The sequence below is a fragment of the Hylobates moloch genome, unplaced genomic scaffold (assembly GCF_009828535.3).
Source record: "Hylobates moloch isolate HMO894 unplaced genomic scaffold, HMol_V3 SCAFFOLD_3, whole genome shotgun sequence".
Taxonomy (NCBI): Eukaryota; Metazoa; Chordata; class Mammalia; order Primates; family Hylobatidae; genus Hylobates; species Hylobates moloch.
This window is the reverse complement of record NW_026652278.1, coordinates 2,247,966-2,271,478: the sequence shown is the minus strand read 5'-3', so window position 1 is coordinate 2,271,478 and position 23,513 is coordinate 2,247,966. Positions and strand designations below refer to the sequence as shown.

The following is a 23,513-nucleotide window of genomic DNA, read 5'->3' as shown; positions in this document are numbered from 1 at the left end:
TACTATTGAAAACCTATACAGTGAGTATCCCTTACATGAAATGCTTGCAACCAGAAGCGTTTCAGATTTCAGGGTTTTTTCCAGTTTTGAAATATTTGCAGAAATACATACTGGTTGACCATCTCTAGGCTAAAAATCCGCATTCCAAAATACTCCAAAGTCTGTGCCTTTTTGAGTGACAGCAGGATGCTGGAGGAGAAGCTCACTGGAACCTTCTGGATGAGGGCACTGCACCTGTGTCTGTGTGTTTGTTTATTCACTCATTAACCTGTAGGATCAGTCTAGGAACAAAACTAGAAAATCTGGTGGTCCCTGTAAAAGCGAATATAATTATGAACACTCTTGAAAACAGAAAGGGAAGAGTGTTAACTGACAGAAGTTAGGACTCAGAAAGTTGAGGAAATAGGGACGTCAATCTCCACGTGTTATAAAAAAAGAAGGTCACCATTTTGTGAAACGCATCATGTTATTGAAGAAGAATGAGGGGCTTAAGTGTTTTATTTACATCATGATTTATTTAAAGAATAGTTGGTTTTGAATATCTAAAGTTAGAAAATACCATTGCGTGGGGCTGGGCAAGATTTTGGTTCACCTGCACAATAATAACAATCGCCAACTCGCTCGTGCCTTTCGACACTCACGCCCTGTGAGTGTCCCTCCCACGCTGACCCTGGACTTCACCACGGACCTGCACTGGCCAGTGACACAGGAGCAAATGTTACATAAGTGGAGGCTTAAAAACTGCAGGCACGGCCAGGAGGGCTCACACCTGCAATCCCAGCATTCTGGGAGGCCAAGGTGGGTGGATCACTTGAGGTCAGGAGTTGGAGACCAGCCTAGCCAACGTTGCAAACCCCGTCTCTACTAAAAATACAGAAATTAGCTGGGTGTAGTGGTGTGCACCTGTAATCCCAGCTATTTGGGTGGCTTGAACCCGGGAGGCAGAGGTCGCAGTGAGCCAAGATTGCGCCACTGCACTCCAGCACTCCAGACTGGGCAACAGAGTGAGACTCTGTCTCAAAAACAAACAAACAAATAATGTACACGCACACTGGGGCTGTCCTCTCTGTTGTTCCTAAAACCAACCCTGCAACCTTGATGTGAGAAACACGGTCCTGATGTGAGAGGCACGTGACCAGACACCCTCTGTTCACCAAGACGCATGTAAGTGATAACCATCTTCAGCCAGTCAGCTGCCAGGCAAAATAGCAGCTGACCTGATGCACAAGGGACACGTTATTAGTTCGTGACTTGTGGGTCAGCAATTTGAGCTGGGTTCGAAATAACAAAATCATGAGATAGATCGCTGAGAAAAGCCCAAGAACTGTCCAACTGAGCCCAGCTCAAATTGGAGATTCACAAAATCGTGAGCTACATAAACAGCCATTATTCAAAACCTCTCTATTTGGGGATGGTTTGCTATCCCACGAAAGCTACGGTTTCAGCTGTGCAGCAACAGACAACAAAAACTATCTTCCTCTTTCACAGGATATCAACAGCCATCGTCTAAAATTGACACACCCAGAGATCATGATATCAGCTGTGTAATTATAACGGAAAAGTTAACTCACAAAAGTGCAAAACATAAAATAAAAGTTGCATCCATCGGAAGAGGCTGCCTGGGGGTGGGGGCCTGGGGTCCTGGGGCAGGAGGCCCTCGCTCATCACCAGCTATTTCCCTCCATGGGTACAGGCACATGAGTAAAAATAAGTATGAAAAGGTGTGACCGCGAAGCATGAGAAATGCCAGGAGCAGGAGTGTCAGGTGCACCCACGTGGAACAGGCATGTGCTTTCATCTGGGGGTTCAGGGAGTTCATTCAGGGGAAAGGGAAGTTTATGTTCAGAGCAGGCAGCCCTGGGGGAGTGGAGCATGCAGAGTGGGGGTGTTTTGGGAGTAGGTGGGGAGGGGCCTCTCAGCAGCTGGCTAAGATTCTTTAAGGTGCACTGGAAGAAACTGCAAGAAGTGTGATGCCCCCATGGTTGAGGTGGAGGGGGACAGTTAGAGTTTGTCTCCAGAGTAGACAGCAGTGAGCTCTCACTCCCTGTGGTAGCCCCTTCCAGCCATGGCCAGGACTTTGGTCTCAGTAATGCCCAGGGTGCCGTGGAACTCCCTGGGGAGGGTCTGGTTAGGACAGCCAGTTGGGGAGGGCTTCCAGAGCTCACAGCCATTGAAATCCCGGCCCAGGCTGAAAGAGTTTTACCTGTGGATGAAGTCACCTGCGCACTTTCAACAGTGCCATGGACTAGTGGGTCCAGGTGTCCCCCAGAAAGAGAAGACATCAGCAGCTGCCTAGAGTCTCCATGCCACCACCCCCTAGATGGGCAGGGGACTGTGAAATCCCATATCCATGAGCACAGGCAGGACCAGGTGTCTTCCTGCCCAGGACACTGGGGAACAGGAAGAGCATCAGTAACAGAGGCAGATGCTGCAGGGGGACTGGGTGGGAGTGTGCTGGGCACAGGGGAGTGGGGGAGCCCCTCAGCTGCTGGACGGCACCTGGGCAAAGCCCAGCTCCACCCAAGAAATGGGCTTGCTACGGTGCCCCCGGCCACAGATCTTGGCTGATGGGAGCCTGGTGGGACCTTTTGAGCTCCTGAAAGGGTCTCATTGGTATTGCTGCCATCAGTGTGCAGAGCAGGGCACTGTGACCCCAACACACACCAGAAAAAGTGTCCACAAAACCTAATTAAAGAGTGAGATGAAAGGAGCCTGCAGGCGCAATGTTAATTACAGCATTTAAGCCACCGGGCAGCGTGGCCAGGCCTACCTCTTTGGGATTCTCTAAGTTTGTTTATGATAAATTATTTTTAGGAATAACAGCGAACATCATAGCTTGTTAATTGGCTTAAAATAATAATTTTTTTAAAAATACTGAGAAGTTGAAGTCGATGTTAGCTTCCTAAGAGCCCACAGTCACTTCCCTTGAAGAGGGCTTCCCTCCCTGGAGCCTTCTGCATTTCCACCCAAAATGAGGGGGCGGCTCTCCAGAGGCAGGGGCGGGAAATGTGACCAAGCCTGCAGCTCACGGTCCTCCCTGGGAAACCACGTGTCATGCCCACAGGCCGCCACCACATGTGGCTCTCTGGTAACCTTTAGTGGTGACAGCCCAGCCCAGGGAGGGACCTTCCCGAGGGGCTCCTGCCACTGCTCCTAGGTACAGGTTAGTGTATCATCCTCATAAAGAGCTGGCTGAGTTCAGAGCTGGAGGGAGGGGTGCAGTGGGTGGGAAGTGTGCATGGGCCTTTGTATCAGAGCTCCCTGGGGTGGGTTGCAGGGCCTCATGGAAGGGCTGGCCAGGAGTCCTGCAAGGGCCTGGGCAGCAGAGGCCTCAGGTGGATGCGAGTGTAGGTGGGAAGAGTTCCCAGAGCAGGCAGCTCCAGGGAGCAAGGCTCAGGGCCCTTGGCTGACTTGACGGGAACGACGGGGTAAACAGAGGCCGAGAGCCCCCCAAGTGCTGGGTCCTCTGGAAGCACTGAGGCTCTAGTGAGACACAGAGCACCAGCCCTGCTGGGTTCACGAGAGCCACAGCCTTGGTTGGGCACCTCCTGGGTGCACGGCCCATCCCCTGGCTGGAGGGGGGATTGCACCTCAGCCAGGCCGCGTGGCTCAAGGCCTAGCAGGGAGATGGCACCTCGTGCATGACAGTGGCAGAGGGGTGGCTCACTCAGTGAGGCTTTCTGGGGGTGGCACCAGCAGAGTGCTGGGGGATGAGCAATTGTTAGCCAGAAGCATGGCGAGCACCATGAGGGAAGGCTGGGGGCCGAGAGGCTCAGGAAGTGCTGAGTGAGGAGAGAAGAGGGGCAGATGCGTGCTGGAGAGGGTGGCCATGCTGGACCTGGAGGGGTCTGCTGGCCAGGCCGGGTGGGACCCAGTGACGGAGGCTGGGAGGTGGGCAGGGCAGGCCCCACATGACTGGGATGGCACACTACAGTCTCCACGAGGATGTGGAAAGTTATGGTGAGCGGAGGCATTTCCCAGTTGGAGAAGGATGGGAAAAAACAGAGGACAAGTTAGGGGCTTATGAATCTCCTCCTCCCCCTCCCCTGCCCCACCCCACCCCACAGGGAGCTCCTCCTCCGGTGGTGGGTGCCTGTCTGAGCCAGAACTCTGGGACCACTCAAGGTTGCAGCAGAAGTCCGTAGCAAAGGAGCTTGGTCCAAAGAGGAGGAACTGGGCAGCCACCTTCCAGCCTTGAGGCTGGGCTATCCCCAGGTGTGAGACGGCCTCCCAGCCACACCCCCACAAGGCATCCCCCTGCCAGGAGCATAGAGTTGGGGGTCACACACTCAGGGGACAGGACTATGAGACTCAGAATTCAAACCAAATAGCCAGCGCCCTCTCACCCACGACCCCGGAGCTGCGGCGCAACAGATTCCCAAGCTGGTGGGGTGAGATGTGTAGGGAGGGGAGTATGCCAGCTCGTTCAGCAGCCACCAAGCCCAGGTGCCACAGTGCCATCCCAAAACAGGGAAGTAAACTGAATTACACACATATGCACACACATCCACATCACACACAGCAGCGAGCACATTTTGACGGGAGGTGGTTGCCCACGCTGTGCCCACTCAAAGGTACCCTGTGCTGGGCAGACACAAAGTGGCTTGCACGTGTACACTGGTTTCTATTAATTACTACAAATTGAATATTAGATATTCGAGTCTTACGCATTCGCCACAGCAAATTATATCCCCACCTCTCTTTATACCATTATCACATTCCGAAACAGGCATATGTAGATCAGCATTACCTAGCAGCCCCAGGCTGTATTTAATTCCTATTCTGTCCCCAGGAGCTCCTTCCTTAAGTGTCCTCAGTCAAGATCCAAATGATCCTTGAACTCCAGCAAGACCCACCCCTGGTCGAGCCCCTGGGACTTATGAACGTGAGATAAGACTTTTGTGGCAGAGGAGTTATCAGATGGTGAGAAGGACAAGATAGAACAGATGTGGTGAAAAGAACCCTGGATGAATAACCACCCTCAATGGCGGCAGCACACCCAAGAGATTTTAGAGGAGATGAGCTTTCCCTTCTCTGTCCCCATCGTCCATTCTTGATCAATTCACATGTTTGGTCCATTTACCCTTTTCCAAATGATTCTCGAACCTGATTCTCAAACAAGGCTCTCTCTCCATCCCCACCACCAGCAGCACCACCTCTCCCCTGCCTCCTGCCATGGCCTCCATCAAATCACTCACTCACAAACACTGTAAATTCACACCCACACACCCACATGACTCAGGTGCACACGCACACACACACACATGCATACACTGACACACACACACACACAGGTAAACTCACACACACACTGTAAATTCACATCCACATACTCACATGACTCATACGCATGCACACACACATGCACACACACGACACACACAACTCATGCATGCACACACACATGCACACACATGATACACACACTGGTAAATTCACATACACACGACACACAGTCACATAACGCTGGTAAACACTCACACACCCACATGACTCACACACATGCACACACACACTACTCACATACACACAACTCTCACACAACTCACACACACACGACACACATACTGATAAACTCACACCCACACACCCATAGGACACACACACACACGACTCACACACACACGACACAGATGCCATCCAGGACTGGACCCAGGCCTTGGCAGGAAATGTCAGAGCCAGGACAATGACAGAAAGGTCTCCATGTCCCTAGCACTGAGGCCGTATTAATTATGAACTTGAGAGAGGTCAAGTCACAAAGCAAACCAGGCTGATCTCCCTCTCTCTCTGCCCGCCTTGGCTCGGAGGGCCACACTCCACCCATCAGCCACACCTGGTGCCCAGTACCTTCCCATAGCCTTGCCTCCCCCACACAGGCCTATGGCCTCTTCCTGTGACCCTCTAAACTGTCTCTGCCTTGGCCTGTGTCTGGCTGGAGGGCCATCTTAGCCCAGTTTGGGACAGGCAGGAACACAGGGAATGAGAGCCCCCATGCTGCCCTTAAATACATGCAGCTGAGAGTCAGTGGGAAAAACATAGCTTTGCTCCTTGAGTGGGACACTCTCAACACGCGCTAGGCTTTTTGCCCAAGTCTCCGGCAGAGCTGAGCCCCCGGTGCCATGGGGTGTCACGCCTGGCAGAGGCTCCTTCCGCTCCCATCGCAGTCCCCGCAACCGGTGCTCGCATCCAGTCTTTGTCTCAGAGTCGGCTTCTGACTGGGGGTGCCCAGCCCTCCAGGTCATGCCCATCCCTGGAATGGTGCCCTAGGCCAGCCCTCGGCAGGACCAGCCACCCCAGGGAGAAGCAGGATGTGATGGAGCTGACCTGGGGCACAGAGTCCTCCTAAGGGAAAAGGTTTCCTCTCACGCTCACTTGTAAACAGCCAGAACCCAGCCTAATGCTGGGAATCCAGCAGGGACTCAGCAAAAGTGGGGCGGCTGACGGATTCATCAGGTGAGGGCTGGGACAAAATGATTTATTTACAAAGCTCAGGTTTACTCTTCGCATCGTGCTACAGTCCATTGTCTTAAGCAGATATAAGTGATTGTTCCCGCCTTCTTAGCAGAGACAATATCACTGCTGCAGAAAGAAAAACAAAGGGAATACAGCAAGCTCTGGTAAGCCACCTGGCTACCCCAGCGTAGGAGCTTCCACGGCCCTGACTGTGGCTCCGCTCGGTCCCCAGCAGCTGTTTGAAGCACATCCCTGAGTCCCTGGAGGACAGTGGCCCTCTCCAGCCATGGCAAACGCACACTGGGGTCCTTACCGCCCAGCAGCATGTTTCTTTCTTTCTTTTTTTATTGTAATTATTATAAATTTCGTTCTTTTTTGAAAGCCTCAGAAATAAGCTTTCTTTCTACTTGTGCAAACTTTCAAACTATACATCACCAGTCAAAACTGGAATCACGCATCTGCTCTCCCGCTCCTGAGCTCCTGGTTCTGCGTGGCTGGGAGCTCCATGGCTGTGACAGCCACACTCGCTCCATGGGTGTGACAGCCACACTCGCTCCTGGTTCTGCGTGGCTGGGAGCTCCATGGGTGTGACAGCCACACTCGCTCCATGGGTGTGACAGCCACACTCGCTGGCTCACACATTACTGGTATGCTTAACCTGAGCAGCCAAGGCTGTGTTCCCCTCCTTTTCAAATCATTGCAGGAAAGCAAAAGCATTCTGCCTGGCAAATAAGAACCTGGGGGGAGAAAGCAGCACTCTCTGCTTGTGCACAGAATAAATCAAACACTGTCTCCTCCCAGCAAAGAAAGCTCTGCTCCCTGAAAGGAGCACACACCTGCCCCAGCATTCAGAAACCACGCAGGAGCAAACACTGCTCGGGGCAGCCAGGGACACCCTGGAGGAATAAAGCCGCATGATTTGAGTCACGGGGCACCAAGGAGGTACCACGGACCAGCCGGGAGCCCAGCCGACTCACATGAAGCTGCATGCTGCGTGCACGCCTGACGGGGGCTGGCAGAGCCCACCTTGGTCCCCGGAGAACCGCCAGACACTGAGACTGGGTGGGGTTTCTGCAAGTGGCCTGGAGGTTCATAATCTTAAAGAGGTAAAACGAAATTACAAGTGCTTCCTACGAGATGCGGACTCACAGACGCAGGCCAATCTGTCGCTCACACGCCGAGCGGGAGCCTTTGAGAGGTTTGCAGATGTTCAGCTGAGGTGGATTGTGGGCTATTGTCCTTTTCTTATTTATGCTTCTCCACTTCTTTCCTGGGGGTTCTAAGTCAGCGCTCATCATTTTAATAGCATCAGACCCTCCACAGGGAAAGGTGGCCGGTATATCCTAGTTGGGGAATCTCATTCCACGAACGCAGGGAATCCTGAGGAGACACACGTGGGTTGTGAACCGAGTCCTGGCCGTCACTCATCGCTTGCCTAGATGTGAGTGGAGCCAGTCTTGAGCCACAGCAAGGATGTGACAGTGAACTGACGGACAGCGGCGCCTGCCCGGGGCCTGCCCTAAAGCACCCTCTTCACCTCTCTTCCTCCTAGCCCGGGAGCCCAGTGCCCTGTTAGTTGACTTCTTAGGGAGTGAGAAGTTCTGCCTGCTATGAGCTCACTCAGCCTTCTGGTCATCAACACTGACTAAACTTTCAGCTGCCCGCAGAGCATTTGACACATGGGGTCTCCTTAACTGGGCGATCTCCCAAGCCACATTCCTCTTTCTCACGGCTCCATGTGACATAGGACGTGCCAGACACATAAAGTCCTTCCCTCTGCAGCTCTCTCATTTCACCACCGACACTGGGCTCCGCTTCCCACCTGTGCTTCTAGATGGCTCATGCCTGGGAGAGTTGGGGCCCAGCCAAATTCTCCGGCTGTTCCGAACATCATCACACTCTCAGGCCGTGGGTCCGTCTCAGGGAACCCACTCATCTTTGGTGTATGGTGCCCCTTTCAAGACACTGAGAAATTCCAGGAAACATGATGACAGCAGAGGGGTCCAGATTCCACACTGCCACCTCCTCGTTCCCCTGGAGCTCTGCGGTGGCCCTGACCTCTCCCATGCCCCTCTGCCCAGGCCAGCAACCCCAGCTCACTGGGCTACCTGCCTGTGCTGGGAGCCAGTCCTGACTCTCTGCCCCCTTCCCCCCTGCCCCTCCTCCCAGCCCAGCTCAGAACAGCCCCTCTCCCTCTGCTGCTTCCTTCATTGCAAATTCTTGCAGTCACAGACCTCGGGCCAGCCCCCAGGCCCTGCTCTCTCCTGCTCTCTGCAGACCCCACCCAGTCTGCCAGCCACCTCCAGAACAGCACATGCGCTTTGCACCAGCCGCCCTCACCCAGGCTGCTGGGCCTCCTTTCCTGTTCACACCTCAGCTTCTGCTGTGTTCCGGACTGCTGATGTCGCCAGAAATCCGGTCGCTGGAAAGGCTGTTAGCAGAGCTGATCAAAGGAGATGCAGAAACGGAAGGCACCATGAAGGGTATAGGCAGTGAGAGGTTTTCACTGTTTCTTACTTAGTGCTGTTCTTCTGACCCTCTCCAAGGTCCCTCAAAGAAACTTCATTCATGTGCATATGAGGACATACCTCCTTCTTATTGTTTTTATTATGGTAAAATATACATAACATGAAATCTACTGTCTCAACCATCTTGAAGTATACAGTTCAGTGGCATGAAACACATTTGCAGTACTTAATGCCAGCCGTCACCACCATCCACACTCCGAACTATTTTACCTTCCCAAACAGAAACTGTCCTGGTTCAACAATGACTTTCTGTTCCCCTTCCCCTAGTCCCTGGCAATCACCCTTCTACTGTCTGTCCCTGTGAATCCGATGGGGGCCCTCAGATAAGTGGAATCCTATAGGCTTGTTTCACTGACAATCGTGTCCTCAAGATTCATCTATGCTGCAGCAGGTGCCAGCAATTCCTGCTTTTTTAAGACTGAATAATATTTCACGATATAGATATGCCACATTTTCTTTATCTATGCACCCATCAGTGGACGCTTGGATCACTTCCACCATTGGTGGAAAAATGAATAATGCTGCTATGAACATGGGTGCACAGACAGATATCTGTTTGAGACCCTAATTTCAATTGCTGAGTCACATGGTAATTCTGTGTGTAACTGTTTGAGGACCTGCCACACAGTTGTCCACAGCTGGAGCTACTCTGAAGCACCAATGCTGCTTCAGGGATGTTTGTTCAGATTAACTCCCACACGGTGTCTAGGAGTTTAAGGATGGAGAGCAAAATGTCAGCTTTCTCTCACTCAGATCCCTGGATGGAACATGGGCCTGAATGTCAGCTTGCTCCCATCCAGACCCCTGGGCAAACACAGGACTGCACACTCCTGAACACAGGCCATCTTCCCCTAGGGTACGGATCTCATTCATGCACCAAAGGGGTCTATTTGAGTGTTGGGACCGGAAGACTCTCCAGCGTGAGCTGCAGACCAGCCATCTCCAACGCACGCCCATCAGGGACCGCCTCCTCCACCGAGTTCTGAAACACGTGTCACTCTCCCCACTTCTGACAGCCACCCACCATGGATACTATTCCCAACAGTGCTGTCATCACAATTAAATAAAGTGGCCTGGACTGGGAAGCAGCTGCTGCTCCTGTTGCAGTGAGTCCACCATGACAATGTCCTGTCTGTGGCTACAGCAACATGATCTGCACAGTGACCAGTCTCCTTGCACGATGCTTTCATTAAAGCAGCCATGGGTGACTCCTTCCTCCCTGATCTGTCTACAGACCAACTATTTCCCCACCCTCCTTCCAGCACACTTCTGAATCTGGTGCCTGCTTGAAGACCCCAGGGACCCCCGGGGATGGCAGCACGTACCGCCATGTGCCTGAGTGAGGCCCTAGCTCCTTCTCTGCTGGGCTGGTCACAGACTCTCCCTGAGGGTCCTCGGCACAGCAGGCATCCAGCCTCTCACGGGCTGTTGGCCTGTGCCTGCCAGGCGGGCACAGCTGAAGTTATCCAGTGTCCCTTCAGCGCCAGGAGCCCGGCCACCATCGCAGCCACTGGGTTATTGATTTTAGCACAGTGGCTCTATAGACAGACAGAAGTTACAGCCGGTGGGTGGGATTGACAATGGTGCAGAAGAAGGACATCCTGGGAAAATCCTTGGAAAAGGATTGCTGAATTCCACCCTCACTCTGCCCCTCACTTGTATTGGGATTTAGGTAAACTGGTCTTCAGTGGCCTTCGACCCTGCCCCCTCCCAGCTTTAAGTAATGGAATCGGTTGCCCAGAGTCCACAGGCCTTTCAGCTTGAAAATCTTGGATTCTGGGAAATTCAAATCCCTAAAGATTGTGGTGACTGGGGCACGATCACTTCACTCTCTGCCTGAGCTTCCCATCAGAGATTCCGGTTAACGCTGAGCTGACCAGCACATTCAGCGGCTGGGTGATGTGGCATTCCACCGTGCTGAACGCTTCCTGACTATGTTTGTCTGTTTGTTAGGATTGGGCTGGGTGGGTGTGGGATGAACGTCTGTGGAGTAGGGCAGCCATCTCTGCCCCATTTCATAGAGAACACAGAGAACTGTCAACCAAAACCGCAGAGCATCGTTGAAGAGGGTCCTAACCACAGTGCACAGGGGTGGCTGGATGCTGTTCATTCAGCAAAGAGTCAATGAGAGGTAACTTTGTCCCAAGAATTGTTCCTGGCACCAGGGCCTCAGTGGTGGCTAGATATGGGAGGACCCTGCCCTGATGGTCTGACATGCCAGTGGGGGAGAGAAAATAGGCCAGGAATTGACACCGAAGAGAATTGCAGGCGATGACAAATGCTGAAAAGCAAACACGACAGTGAGGAGACGGAGTTCATTCCAGGGGCCACTTCAGGATGGCAGGATTCAGGCCATGTGCTGGAGCTGAGGCCTGAACAGTGGAGGAACCACCGGCCACATGAGACACCAGGGGGTGGAGGAGAGGGTGCAGGCAGAGGGGCCGGCCGTGTGAAGGCCCTGGGGCAGCCCTGGCCTCACAGACTGGGGAGGCACCATCAGGCCTGGGGGACAAATGGAGGGCTGCTCAGGAAGTAAGTGTGCAGGTAGGTCACACAGACAGTGACCCCAGACTCCAGAGGAGTTGGGATTTGTTCTAACCTCCATAAGAGGCAATCACTGGATTTAAATATCTATATGTACATAGGTCAGTATTGATTTAATTATTTATTTTTATTTACTTAGTTATTTTTAGAGATGGGGTCTCGCTATGTTGCCTAGGCTGGATTCTAATTCCCAAGCTCAAGGGATCCTCCAGCTGCAGCCTCTGGGGTAACTGGAACTACAGGTGGTGCCCCTGCACCTGGCTCCTTGAGGGTTGTAAGCAAGGGCAGGCTTGGCCTGACAAAGGTCCTTGAGAAGTGAACTCCGGCTCCTCTGCAGAAAACAGGGCAGAGTGGAAGCAGAAGTACTAGCGAGAGCCTCAGTCCACAGATCTTGTTGGTTTGGACCAGGAAGGTGGGCAAAGAGGAGGCGGCACCGTGGACTCGGTGTGGGTTGGGAGGAGGACGGCAATGCCAAAGGGCTGGAGAGGAGGCATCAGGCAAAAGGAGGCGTCAGGACGACCTCTGGTATGAGGCACGAACTCCTGGGCACATCTAGGGCAATGTACTGAACTGGAGAGTCTTTGTGGCAGGGGGTGAAAAAGGTTTACTTGAAAGACCGCAGGAGAAACGAGTGTTTTTGTTTTGATTTTTATAAACAGAAGCATGGGTTGGGACATCAACACTTCCTTATAGAGTGGTGAGGCTTGAGGGGTTCATTGGAAAGTGGAGGTAGTTGCATCCATCAACCCACAGCTCCAGGAGGAGGCAGAGGCTGGGCTGGAGACGGCCTCATTCTTATCCATGGAACATGGGGGGAGAGGAGGGACCGGGCTCGAGAGATCCGTGCAGAGATGCCCCGGGCGGAACACCAGCAGGGTGTGGCTTCAGAGAGTCCTGAGAGGATAGTGCTTCCAGCAGGAAGGAAGGGACAACTGAGTCTGACCTTTCAGGTGGCAGGAAACATCCCCCACTGGCAGAGGGGACAAGGTGTTATATGACTTCATACAAACAAATGCTGCAGAAAAGTGAACATGATGGTACCACCACTGCACATACCAGCAGGGACGACTTTAAAAGAAAGCACATAACTGAGTGAAAAGGCCATCGCAGAAGAATGCACAAACTATGTTAACATGTATGTGAAATTAACAAAAACTAAAGTATGCAATATATTGTCTAGAGATAATGCATATGCATATGGTAAACATATATCTTTAAAAATAGCAAAGGAATGATTGGCACATCTTCAGCGGAGCAGTGACCTCTGGGGTGAGCAGGAGGTGAGGCTGGGGGCGGGGGCTGGGGTACTGGGAACGTCACGTTTCTCAGGCTCAGAGGGAGGCACTGGGTTTCTATTGCATTAGTATTCTCTACACTGAACATAACCTTAGGCATGCTGTGGCGTGCATGATATATTTCCACATTTTCTCTTCAAAGAGAGGGTGAATTGGAGCTAACAGTGGAGATGGCTAACGTAGTTAAAGTGGAGGGTGATTCTCAGGGAAGGCACAGGGAACGGAGCAGCTCAGAAAGAACGAGAGGTCCCAGGAGCACCGTTTTCTAGACGAGTGAGCCAGACCTTGCTCATAGGAGTGATTTCCCTGTGAAAGCAGCTCTCCTCCTCAGAGCCCAACAATGGGAAAGTCTGCACTTTATACGCCTAAATGTAATAATGCTAGCTCAGATACTTGTAGTTGCATTCTCAGTAAGAATTCACTTATCATGCGTAACAAACTATACAAAGGGGTTTTGTTGGTTTGTTTGTTTAAATCCAGTAAGTGTTCCACTAGAGGTAACTCAATCCTCCATTAGAAATGAACACCTCTTTCCCACACACACCCGATGAATTTCAAGAATATTGAGGTATAAGCAATTATGTTGTTACAGTATTTTTGTCTCTGAAAATCTTTAAAATGTTAATATGTATTATGACATTTTTGATTACAGTGGAGGAGGAAACAATTCCTGGATGATTTAAAAAAAGACCTTTTTCCCAAATGTCTGAATTACTGTTGTTACAGAATCTGTTTCAGCATCTGCAGATTTTGCTAATGAGGAAAGCCGACAGCCACATGAAAGGCTGCATGGTAGAATTCCGGCTTGGAGACTTTCTGACTTGTTATGTAGCTTGGCTGGTAAGTTACTGATAGAACAAAAAACAGTCACTTCCCAGCTGTTCTGTGGCAGGACAAAATGTTACATTTAAACCATTAAATAGTTCTGGAAGCAAAGGACAGGTGGCAAATGGCTTCCCAGGCAGATGGCCCTTTTTAATCTCTGTTTGGTAGTTACCTGCTCTGTCAGAGACTGAAAGTACTCACTCATATTTCACTCTTCTCGCCTGGACACTTCAGTCATGGTGGGCCAAATTTTACAAATAAATTCTGTCTTTCTTAAAAGAAGAATCACTTTGGCTGAGCACAGTGACTCATGCCTCTAATCTCAGCACTTGGGGAGGCCGAGGTGGGTGGATCATGAGGTCAGGAGTTCGAGACCAGCCTGGCCAACATGGTGAAACCCCGTCTCTACTAAAAATATAAAAATTACCTGGGCATGGGGGTGTGCACCTGTAATCGCAGCTACAGGGGAGACTGAGGCAGGAGAATCACTTGAACCCAGGAGGCAGAGGTTGCAATGAGCCGAGACCACACCACTGCACTGGGCAACAGATCAAGACTCCATCTCAAGAAAAAGAAAGAGAGACAGAAAGAGAGAAAGAGAGAGAGAGAAAGAAAGAGAGAGAAAGAGAAAAAGAAAGAAAAAAAGAAAGGAAGGAAGGGAGAAAGTTCTGTGAGTGAGTGAGTGGAACAGGAGCAGGCTCTGCCCAGCCTGTCAATGCACAGAAGCGAGCGATGTCCCTGGAGTCAGGGGAGTTGCTGTGTTGGGTGCAGGCAGGGCGGGGATGGAAAGATGCAGCCTCTGCTGGAGACCGCTGCCTGGGAGGGGCCAGCCCGGTAAACAGACCCCCGTGAAGCGGAGGCCAAGGGACACAAAGGACACCCCGTCCCCTGGGAGGGCAGCAGGGACCAGCCTTCCCGCCAGTGCTGACACCACTCTGAAAGAGAAGCCTGGTTCACGGCTGAATCTGGACCTGGTCACGGGCTCTGTAAGTATTATGTGGCACCTTAGTTAAGCTAAATCTAGTGCAAGGCACCGAATTCAGTGCAACCTCTATGACTGTGGGCTCCTTCCAACACCGAGCCTGCTACTTCAGGGTCAGGGTAGTGCCACGTTAACTCTCCCAGATGAGCTTATCCGGGTACCCAGACAGCTTTTCACGGTGCCTTGAGCAGAGTTCTAACGATACAAACCCAGGTTTCCCTACAGAGCCACTATCTATACTTTGGACCAGATAACTCTCTACCGTAGGGGCTGCCTGGGGATTGTAGGACTGTGGCATCTTCCCTGGCTTCTACCCACCAGATCCCAGTAGCAACCCTCAAGTCATGACAACCAAAACGCATGGACAGTCACACTGCCAAATACCCTCCGGGGTGCAGAATTGTCTCCAGTTGGGGACCATTAAGATAAACCACGTGGAGCTCTGAGGTTACTGACTTTTATATCAAAGTCAAGGATGTAAGTAAAACAGTCAAGCTCATTTATATAAAGTGGGACTTATCTTCCAAATAAAAACAGGACTATTCTTCTGTAGATAAAATAAAGGTCACATCCTTTCATAAAATCAGTTTGAATACAGAGCAAACTGGAGTGAGCTGTATTCTTCTGAGTCCCTCAGCACCTGCTTTGCCTTGATGTCCTTCTATTTCCTCTCCGCCAGGCAGGGGCCACTCCCTCCACCCACCCCTCCATGGGATAGCTCATCCTTGTCCTGCCCCTGCCCAGTTCATCTATTTTAAAGGGTGTCAGAAATATCCTAGGGGGCTGCCTGGGCATTCGCTGAGATCGCCCATCAGCAGAGACGACGCCTTGCTCCTGTTGTTCTGTGGGGCTCTTGCGGTGCTTTAGAAAACAGCCTGAATGGTGCGGATGGACCAGCTCTCTATCCCATCTCCGTCAAGTCTTAGTTTTCAAAAAGTACCCCAGGGACATGTTAGGATGGTTTTCTTCATGGGCATGACAGCCTTGCCCCCCAGTCCAGAGGAGGCCACCAGGACAGCACTGCCAGGCAGTCCCACCTCCCAATGGAGGCCTCACCAGGGGCACCCCTGTCAGCACCGCACCCACCCGTGAAGCCTGGGTTGGGCCACGCTGCTCACAGCTCAGACCTGCTCATCACCAGTCCAGACCCAGCCTCCTGATGGTATTTCAACTTCAACCTGCACCCCCTCCTGTGGGGCGGGGTTTCCAGGTTGGATGGATCAATTCTAGCAATGGGAAGGCAATTTTAGGAGCTACCTTCTGAGTAACGCCCCTTTCATCTTCCTGTCAGTCCATTTTTCCAGTTATCTACAGGACAGATAACGTTGGTGCTGGCCTCGTTCTAACTGAACGCGCATTATAGCAAATTTGATCACGGAACCTTATAAAAGGCAAACAAGAGAGGATGCCTAATTGTTATGTCACCTTATAAATCATGTAAGAGATACACGGAAAGTGAAGCTGCCTCTGAGGTACATAGCTTTTGGTTCTCAGATTAATTTTCCTCTGAAAACAGTAAGTCACCCCTAATACATGTCAAAGGACTGGTAGGTTTAACCAAATTCTTGACACAGCTGTAATTTATGTTCCACATGGAGATTATCCATGTGTTTTATTTATTTTCTCCATCACACCCTAAATGCATGTTCACTGACATGCTGAAATAGAAATACGATTTTGATCTTGAGAATACAATATCCTACTTATCAACTAATTCATCAAGCCAGCATAGAAATAGCGAACGCCAAAGGTCCATTGTTGAAAAAGACCACATTAGATTTACTAGCAACAAAGTCAACAAACTGCAAACACTCCAAAAATTGGAAAGTCCTGGAACTAGGCTGTTTGTCTTTCTACCATAAACTAGTAGGTATATATTTATGTGTGTGTGTGTCTATCACAGTCTAGTGAAACATTTCCTGCTACTGATAATCTAGCAGTTAATGATATGAATACAATCTTCCATGGAATTTCCCTTCAAGTTTTACCATCTCACATGAATAACTAAAACCAAAATAATAGAGTAAATCCTCAATTCCTGGGAGTTGGCACTGTCATTCCAAATTAATGGTGCTGTTGCTAAGTTTGAAGAAACAGGTATTTCACAAGGATGTCTGGGTCACGAAGCGTGCGGGTTACAGTTAATGGACGGACATGCGTGCCTGTGAACACGTAGGGACAATAGAGCTGCAGATGGGACCCAGGGCCTCCCATCTACTCCAAGTGCCTCATCAATGCATCTCACATCTCTCAGGACACCAGAATGGCCACCCTCCCGGCCCCTGCCCTGAGGACATCTCAGAAAGGGAGCACGTCTACTGCATTAATGAGCTCAAATGCCTTTGTGGCAGCCCAAGCCTCTCGTACTCCAGGCTGTCACGGTGGGTGGGAGCCCAGCCCGTGTCCAGCCCAGAGCCAGAAGGCATGCCAAGTGGGCGGCCTGGGGGGAGCGGCACGCGGCTTGGCTCTGAGCTCACTCACCAGGCTCCACTCCAGCACACCAGCCTGCACCTCCCCCACAAGAAAATCACAACTTCCTGGGGTCCTTGCACTCCCAGATGCATGCATGACTCCCCCTAAATTCCAGTTAGTAAAAAGAAGTCTCATTTCCTCAAACGGAAACTTTCACCTTGGCTTTACGGCAGGAAGTGCCAGGATGGACCTGACAAGGTGGCTCAGTGGAGTCGGGTCCATTGCAGGGTCTGAAGTCAAGCAAAGCCCAAACGGCCCCAGCCGAATGTTTCCCTCAACCGGAGCCGGCCTTCAGGTCCCACAGCGCCTGGGCCCAGGCCAGTGGCACCTAACCAGGAAGCCTCCGCGCCCTCGCTAGGGCAGCACCAGGCGTCGGGACGGCACTCTGAGCCTACCTGAGAAGGGAGACGTCCGGAGGGGTATTTCGATGGGTGCCAAGGTCAGGAAGTGGCGCGGCTGCACACTGGAGGGGGACGGGCCCCGGAGGCTCTCAGGGTCCACGGAGACCATGGCAGCGGCGGCGGCGGTGGCGATGGCGATGGCGGGGCTGCTGGTCGGCTTAAGGCTGTTATGGCAGCCACCTGCGGAAGAGGGATGCAGAGGGTCAGCAAGGGGACGCCCAGGGCCATGGGTGACAGATGCCCATCTTGCTACCACAAGATATCAGCCCCCAGAAAACAAGTGAGGGGGGCACTACCCCTCTTTAATGGAAGCCCATGGTATGTGCCACCGTCCGCAGAACATATGCTTCTGATGAGTTCTCCATCAGTCAAACGCTGACGTGCACCCGGCGCACACACAGGGCCGTTAGACGCTCAGTGAGCCGCAAGGCTTACAGTCACCAGGGGACGAGCCAGGACCTGGGTGGCTTAAAGAGAAACCGCTTGTCCCTGGTGCCAGTGTGCTAAGTACCTAATCAGAAGTGACCGTGAACAGCACGCAGTGATTTGGAGCAGAAGCCAGTGAAGGCCCAGGAGTGCCACATAAAAAAGTGGGGGGTGGTTTGGAAGAAGGGGCAGCTGTGAGCCAGGGTGGAGAGGTTTCCAGAGGGCACCAGGCTTAGCTGGGCCCTGCAGGGAGAGGGTGGAGAGAGGTTTCCAGAGGGCATCAGGCTCAGCTGGGCCCTGCAGGGAGTGGCCGGTCACCAGACAAGCTGCTGCAGGGGAGAAACCCACACCCAGCTCAGTGCGGATCGCTCCGAGAGGAGTCAGACTGCAGGCTTGGAATTGGGCATCTTTTCTGACGTCAATGGATGCATCTGAAAGTTTGCTTCTTCCTCTGCCTTTTCAGTAAAACATTTTTTCTTTTAAAAGACTCCTCAGTTCCCCAAATAAATGTGGTATCTAAGAAGTATTTTGTAGGTGCCATTTTATATGGATGGTGGAAGCTTAGTCTGGCCAGCTCTGGACAGAAATTTGGAAATATGTTTTTAATACCTTGATATAATTCACAACTCTTGATCTGGCACGTCCTGTCCTGTGACCCACCCACATGCCCAGTGCCTTAGGATACAGGTGTAGAATGAGGAGCTAGAAATATCAGCAAAAGCTGGACGGCTGCACGAAGGATGGTGCACCGTGCACAGGACGGTCAATGGTCAGCACGGTCACATCAAGGAAGATCGTTAGTGCCACAGCGATGTCTCATGATACAGTAGGTAAGTAAAACAGGCCAAAAATCATATAGATTCCTACAATGTATGGTCATTCAGTCAACCAGTCTTTATTTAGTTGACAAGTGCCAGGCATTTTCCAGCTCTAGCTCTTTGGGACAGAGGAGCGAACAAAACACTGGGAAGGCTGGCCTTTGGGGAAGGCTCCTCCCGGGTAGGGAAGAGGCAGGGTGTTCATTCTTCTTGTTGATTTTCTGTACCTTCCAGGCTGGTGGGCACTGTGGGAAAGCAGGGAGAGGGCATCTAGCCTTGGTGTGTGGGCCTCAACTGTGACCAGGGTGGCCAGGAAAGTCCTCACTGGGAAGGAAAAAATAGGTAAAAGTCTGCATGAGGCAAGGCAAGGCGCCCTGCTGACCCCTAGAGACGAAGCAGGCATGCAAAGGCCCTGTGGCCAGTGCCTGTGTGGTGCCTTCCAGGAGCTGCAGGGATGAGGTGCAGTGTTCAAGGCACAGAATACAGACAGGGAGATGAGGAAGTGGGGGGCTGGGGGACAGCCAGGCTTTGCCGACAGACACAGGCGGGGGATGACTTGGGTTTTACTCCAAGTGATGCGAGCCACAGGAGGGAGCGGAGCCTGTGAAGCGGTGGAGAGGCCAGCTCTGAGTCTCATCTCAGTGTCTTCATCCTGCCTGCTTTAATGGGAACAGACGGGCAGGGGACAGCATTCGCTTCCAGATGGGCTCAGTGCCATACCCTATAGAGTCCCTATTTCAAGGAAGACATCCAGGCTAGAGCTGGAAATTTGGAGGCATATAGGAGGTACTTAACACTGTGATGTCAGATGTGGTTAAAAAATAGAAGAAAGTCGTGATAATGAACATATCTAGATGGCAGAATTATGGCCAATTTTCTCTCCTTTCTTTTGGAATTGCCTATGATGAGCATATACAGATATTTTAAATTAAATATAATTTGTTATAGAGCAGCTTTAGGTTTACAGAAATATTGGGTAGAAAGTAGACAGAGTTCCCTAATAGATGCCTCCACTCCCCTGGTTGTGAATATTTGGCATCAGTGTGGTGGGTTTGTTACAGTTCATGAGATGACAATGGCACCTTATTAACTACGGCCACAGTGTTCACTGGGGTCCACCCTTTGTGCTGTGCATCCTATGGGTTTGGACAGAGGCATTGTAGGATCATACAGAGCATTTTCACAGCCATTGTACCACCACTGTGGTATCATACAACACATTTTCACAGCCCTAAAACTCCCCTGGCTTCCACCTGTTCATCCCTCCCTTCCCCCAGCCCCTGGCAGCTGCTGATCATTCTATGGGCTCTCTAGCTTTGCCTTTTCCAGAAGACCATTCAGTTGGAACCAAATACTATGTAGCCCTTTCAGACTGGCATCTTCTGCTTGGCAATATCCATTTAAGGTTCCTCCATGTCTTCTCATGACTTGATAGCTCATTTCTTTTTATTGTTGAATAATACTCCATTATCAGGATGTGCCACAGTTTAGAAGCACAACTGTTGGATTTTATGGTAAGAGTGTGTTTTGCTTTTTAAGAAACTGCCAGACTGTCTTCCACGGTGGCTGTGCCATTTTGCATTCCCGCCAGCAGTGAATGGGAGTTCCTGTTGCTCCACATCCTCGATCAGCATTTAGTGATGTCGGTGTTCTGGATGTCGGCTTTTCTAAAAAGTATGTCATGGAATCTACTTGTTGCCATAGACAGATTTGAAGTCAGAAAAAAATAAGCACTATTCAAAATATGTCATCTTAATAATAAAACAGTTTAGAAAATTTATAAGATAAAGTAATTATATGGATAAAAAGTCCCTCCTGAACTCCCCCACTGAACACTGTCCATCTTTTGTTATATTGCAGTTGTTTGGCCTGGCTGTGTTGGAAACATACCACAATCACACCAGATCTGTAGCTTTTTCATGAGATGCTAAAAAACGAACACTTCCTTTATCATTAAATGGCCTTCAAAAGTCCCACTATGAACCACAGCCTTGTATCCCAAGGAAGGGACATGCTGCATACATTTGCCATATTGTTACCCACCCCCATCGTAATAGGTGCTGTTCTGATAGATAACAACAACATAAACAACTGTCTGCAAACAGGTTCATTTCTGTATTTATTGCTATGCAGTAGATTGCAGGGTCCAAATAGTGTAAGCATGTGGGGAGTGCATGTGTCAGTGTAAGGAGGGAATTTTCCAGAAGTTTTGATGCACTAGAAAGCCCTACACAAATTTATTAGCAATGGCTTCTCCCCTTAGGATCTCTGTTAGTATGCTGCCTCCCCACAGCTGTTTCCACTGGAATTTAACCACTTAGTGGTTAAATTTAACCTGCTTAGGGGGCCTCTGAGTGAGCGCAAAAGTTAAAGTCCTTGCTGGGAAGTTATTTCCAGTTGAGGAAGGAAAAGATGGTATCAGAATGACCTGGAGGAGTTTTCCAAACCCCAGGAACCATTGGGAGCCCCAGAAGGGCAATGGGTGGGTGGGACGGAGGGAGGGCTGTAAACATGCAAAGCCCCTCAGGCCACTGTAACATCCCCCCCTGCACCCCCTTACTGCACCCCTTTCCAATGCCTGAGTTCTTCCCACCCAGAAGCTTCTCCCTGGTCTCAGCCCAGGCTGACTTTCCTGCTGGGGATGCTCTGACTCTCATCCTTGAAGCTCCTCCTACCCAGCAGAGAGGGACTGGGGCAACACACCCTGCCCTTGCCACTTAGCAGCCCTGCCAGAGCACAGGTACAGCAGTGCTTGTGATCAGGCCCAGGCTGTGGGCTCCCGGGTCAGGGAGGGGCCGTCCAAGACCACCCACCCACAGGAAGGAAAGGTTGGATCTCTATACGGTGTGATATGGGTGGAAACAGATACAGAGAAGCCATACAGCTTGGTAATTAGTATACAGATTTGCACCCGAGGAGTCGGGCTCCTGGTTCAAAGCCTGAGTGTGGTACTTTGGGCCTGACCTGAAGGCTGCACTGGGCAGGTCTCAGGGGGAAGCTGCATCCCCACACCTGGCTCATGCTTAGCCAGGCATGGCAGGCTTGAGGGAGCAGCAGGGAAAGGCTCGGGCCCTGGGGCCAGTCACACTCCCAGCACATCTGCACCCCTATCTCGGGGGCACCTTCATTCTCAGGTCTCATTAGGCACCTCCAGGTGCCTCTGCTAAGACCTCCTTGTTGGCGGGGGAGGGCGAGAGCTTAAACCCACCTCTATGCTCTGACTCAGTTCCCAGGGAATTCCCACTCCAAGTCCTTCCCAACTCCATGACTTCAGGGCCCCTAAAACTGCAGGAGCCTTTTGTTCAGGGCTCCCTGACAGCGTGAGGACCCCACGTCTGTGTAGATTGCTCTGGCTCTAGACCTGTGTGCTGGTCAGTGGGGGAAAGAGAACGGGGAGTTGACATGTCCTCCGACTTCAGACTCTTGCCTGTCCCAGCCGAGAACTTAATTAAGAAGACAGGACCAAACTTCACAATCCTGGTGAGAAGCCACCGAGTCAATTTTTTTTAACGAACTCAATCTGTTGTTTGAAATGAAGATGGCCTTTAACAATGAGTGAAAAAGTGACTAATGGTGTTTTAAAATAAACAGATACTAAGGTGAGCGTGGTTTGTATATGAAAGTGAGAAAATATGTTTACCACCATGTGATTTTGTTGCAAAAAATCACGGGTCAACTAAACAGAAAAATAAATAGGGAAACTTTCCTATCTGTGTCTTTAAGAAAAATAAACTTGAAAACATACTTTTTAACCTGCTCTGAGATCATATGGTTCCATACGAAATTTTAACCCTCTGATTCATTCACAGAGTCAGCTGAATGCTATCAGTGAAGATAGAAAGTTAATAATCATATCGACAGAATGATTTACATCATTGGTAGATGAGATTGAAAGAAGAGGTCCTGGTATTATTGTAAGACGTCTGCCCAGCTCGAGGCCCTTGTGAAGGGTGACGTTCAGTCACAACAACCATCAGAACGGACTACCTGCAAACCTCAGAGATAACACAGATTCCGTTCCAGACCACCACAATAAAGCAAATATAGCGATAAAGAGAGTCAAGTGAATTTTTTGGTTTTCCAATGCATACAAAAGTTATGTTTACACTATACTGTAGTCTTTTAAATGTGCAATAGTATTATGTCTAAAAAACATACATCCCTTAATTTAAAAATAGTTTATTGCTAAAAAATATTAGAGATCATCTGAGCTTTCAGCAAACTGTAATTCTTTTGCCAGTGGAGGGTCTTCCCTCGATGTTCATGGTTGCTGACTGATCAGGGTGATGGTTGCTGAAGGCTGGGGTGGCTGTGGCAATTTCGCAGAAGAAGACAACAACAATGCTTGCTACATCGACGGACTCTTCCTTCCAGGAAAGATGTCTCTGTAGCATGCAATGCTGTTTGACAGCATTTTAGCCACAGTAGAATTTCTTTCAAAATTGGAGTCAATCCTCTCAAACTCTGCTGCTGCTTTATCAACTCAGTCCATGTAATATTCTAAATCCTTTGTTATTATTTCAACAATGTTTACAACATCTTCACCAGGAGTAGATTCCATCTCAAGAAACCACTTTCTATGTTCACCCATAAGAAGTAACTCCTTATGTGTTAAAGTTGTATTTGAGATTTCAGCAATTCAGTCACATCTTCAAGCTCCACTTCCAATGCTAGTTCTCTTGCTGTTTCCACCACATCAGCAGTTACTTCCTCCAAAGATGTCTTGAAACCCTTGAAATCATTCATGAGAGTTGAAATCAGCTTCTTCC

General features: G+C 50.5%; 1 protein-coding gene across 1 annotated transcript in view; it reads right to left on the bottom strand.

The window, feature by feature from the left end:
• The window catches only part of TCERG1L (transcription elongation regulator 1 like), a 220,014-nt gene that overhangs the window by 147,690 nt on the left and 48,811 nt on the right, over positions 1 to 23,513 (bottom strand). Inside the window, exon 4 of the mRNA XM_032174983.2 lies at positions 17,495 to 17,680. Coding sequence (XP_032030874.1) covers positions 17,495 to 17,680 — 186 coding nt within the window. The remainder of the gene's footprint in view (positions 1 to 17,494; positions 17,681 to 23,513) is intronic.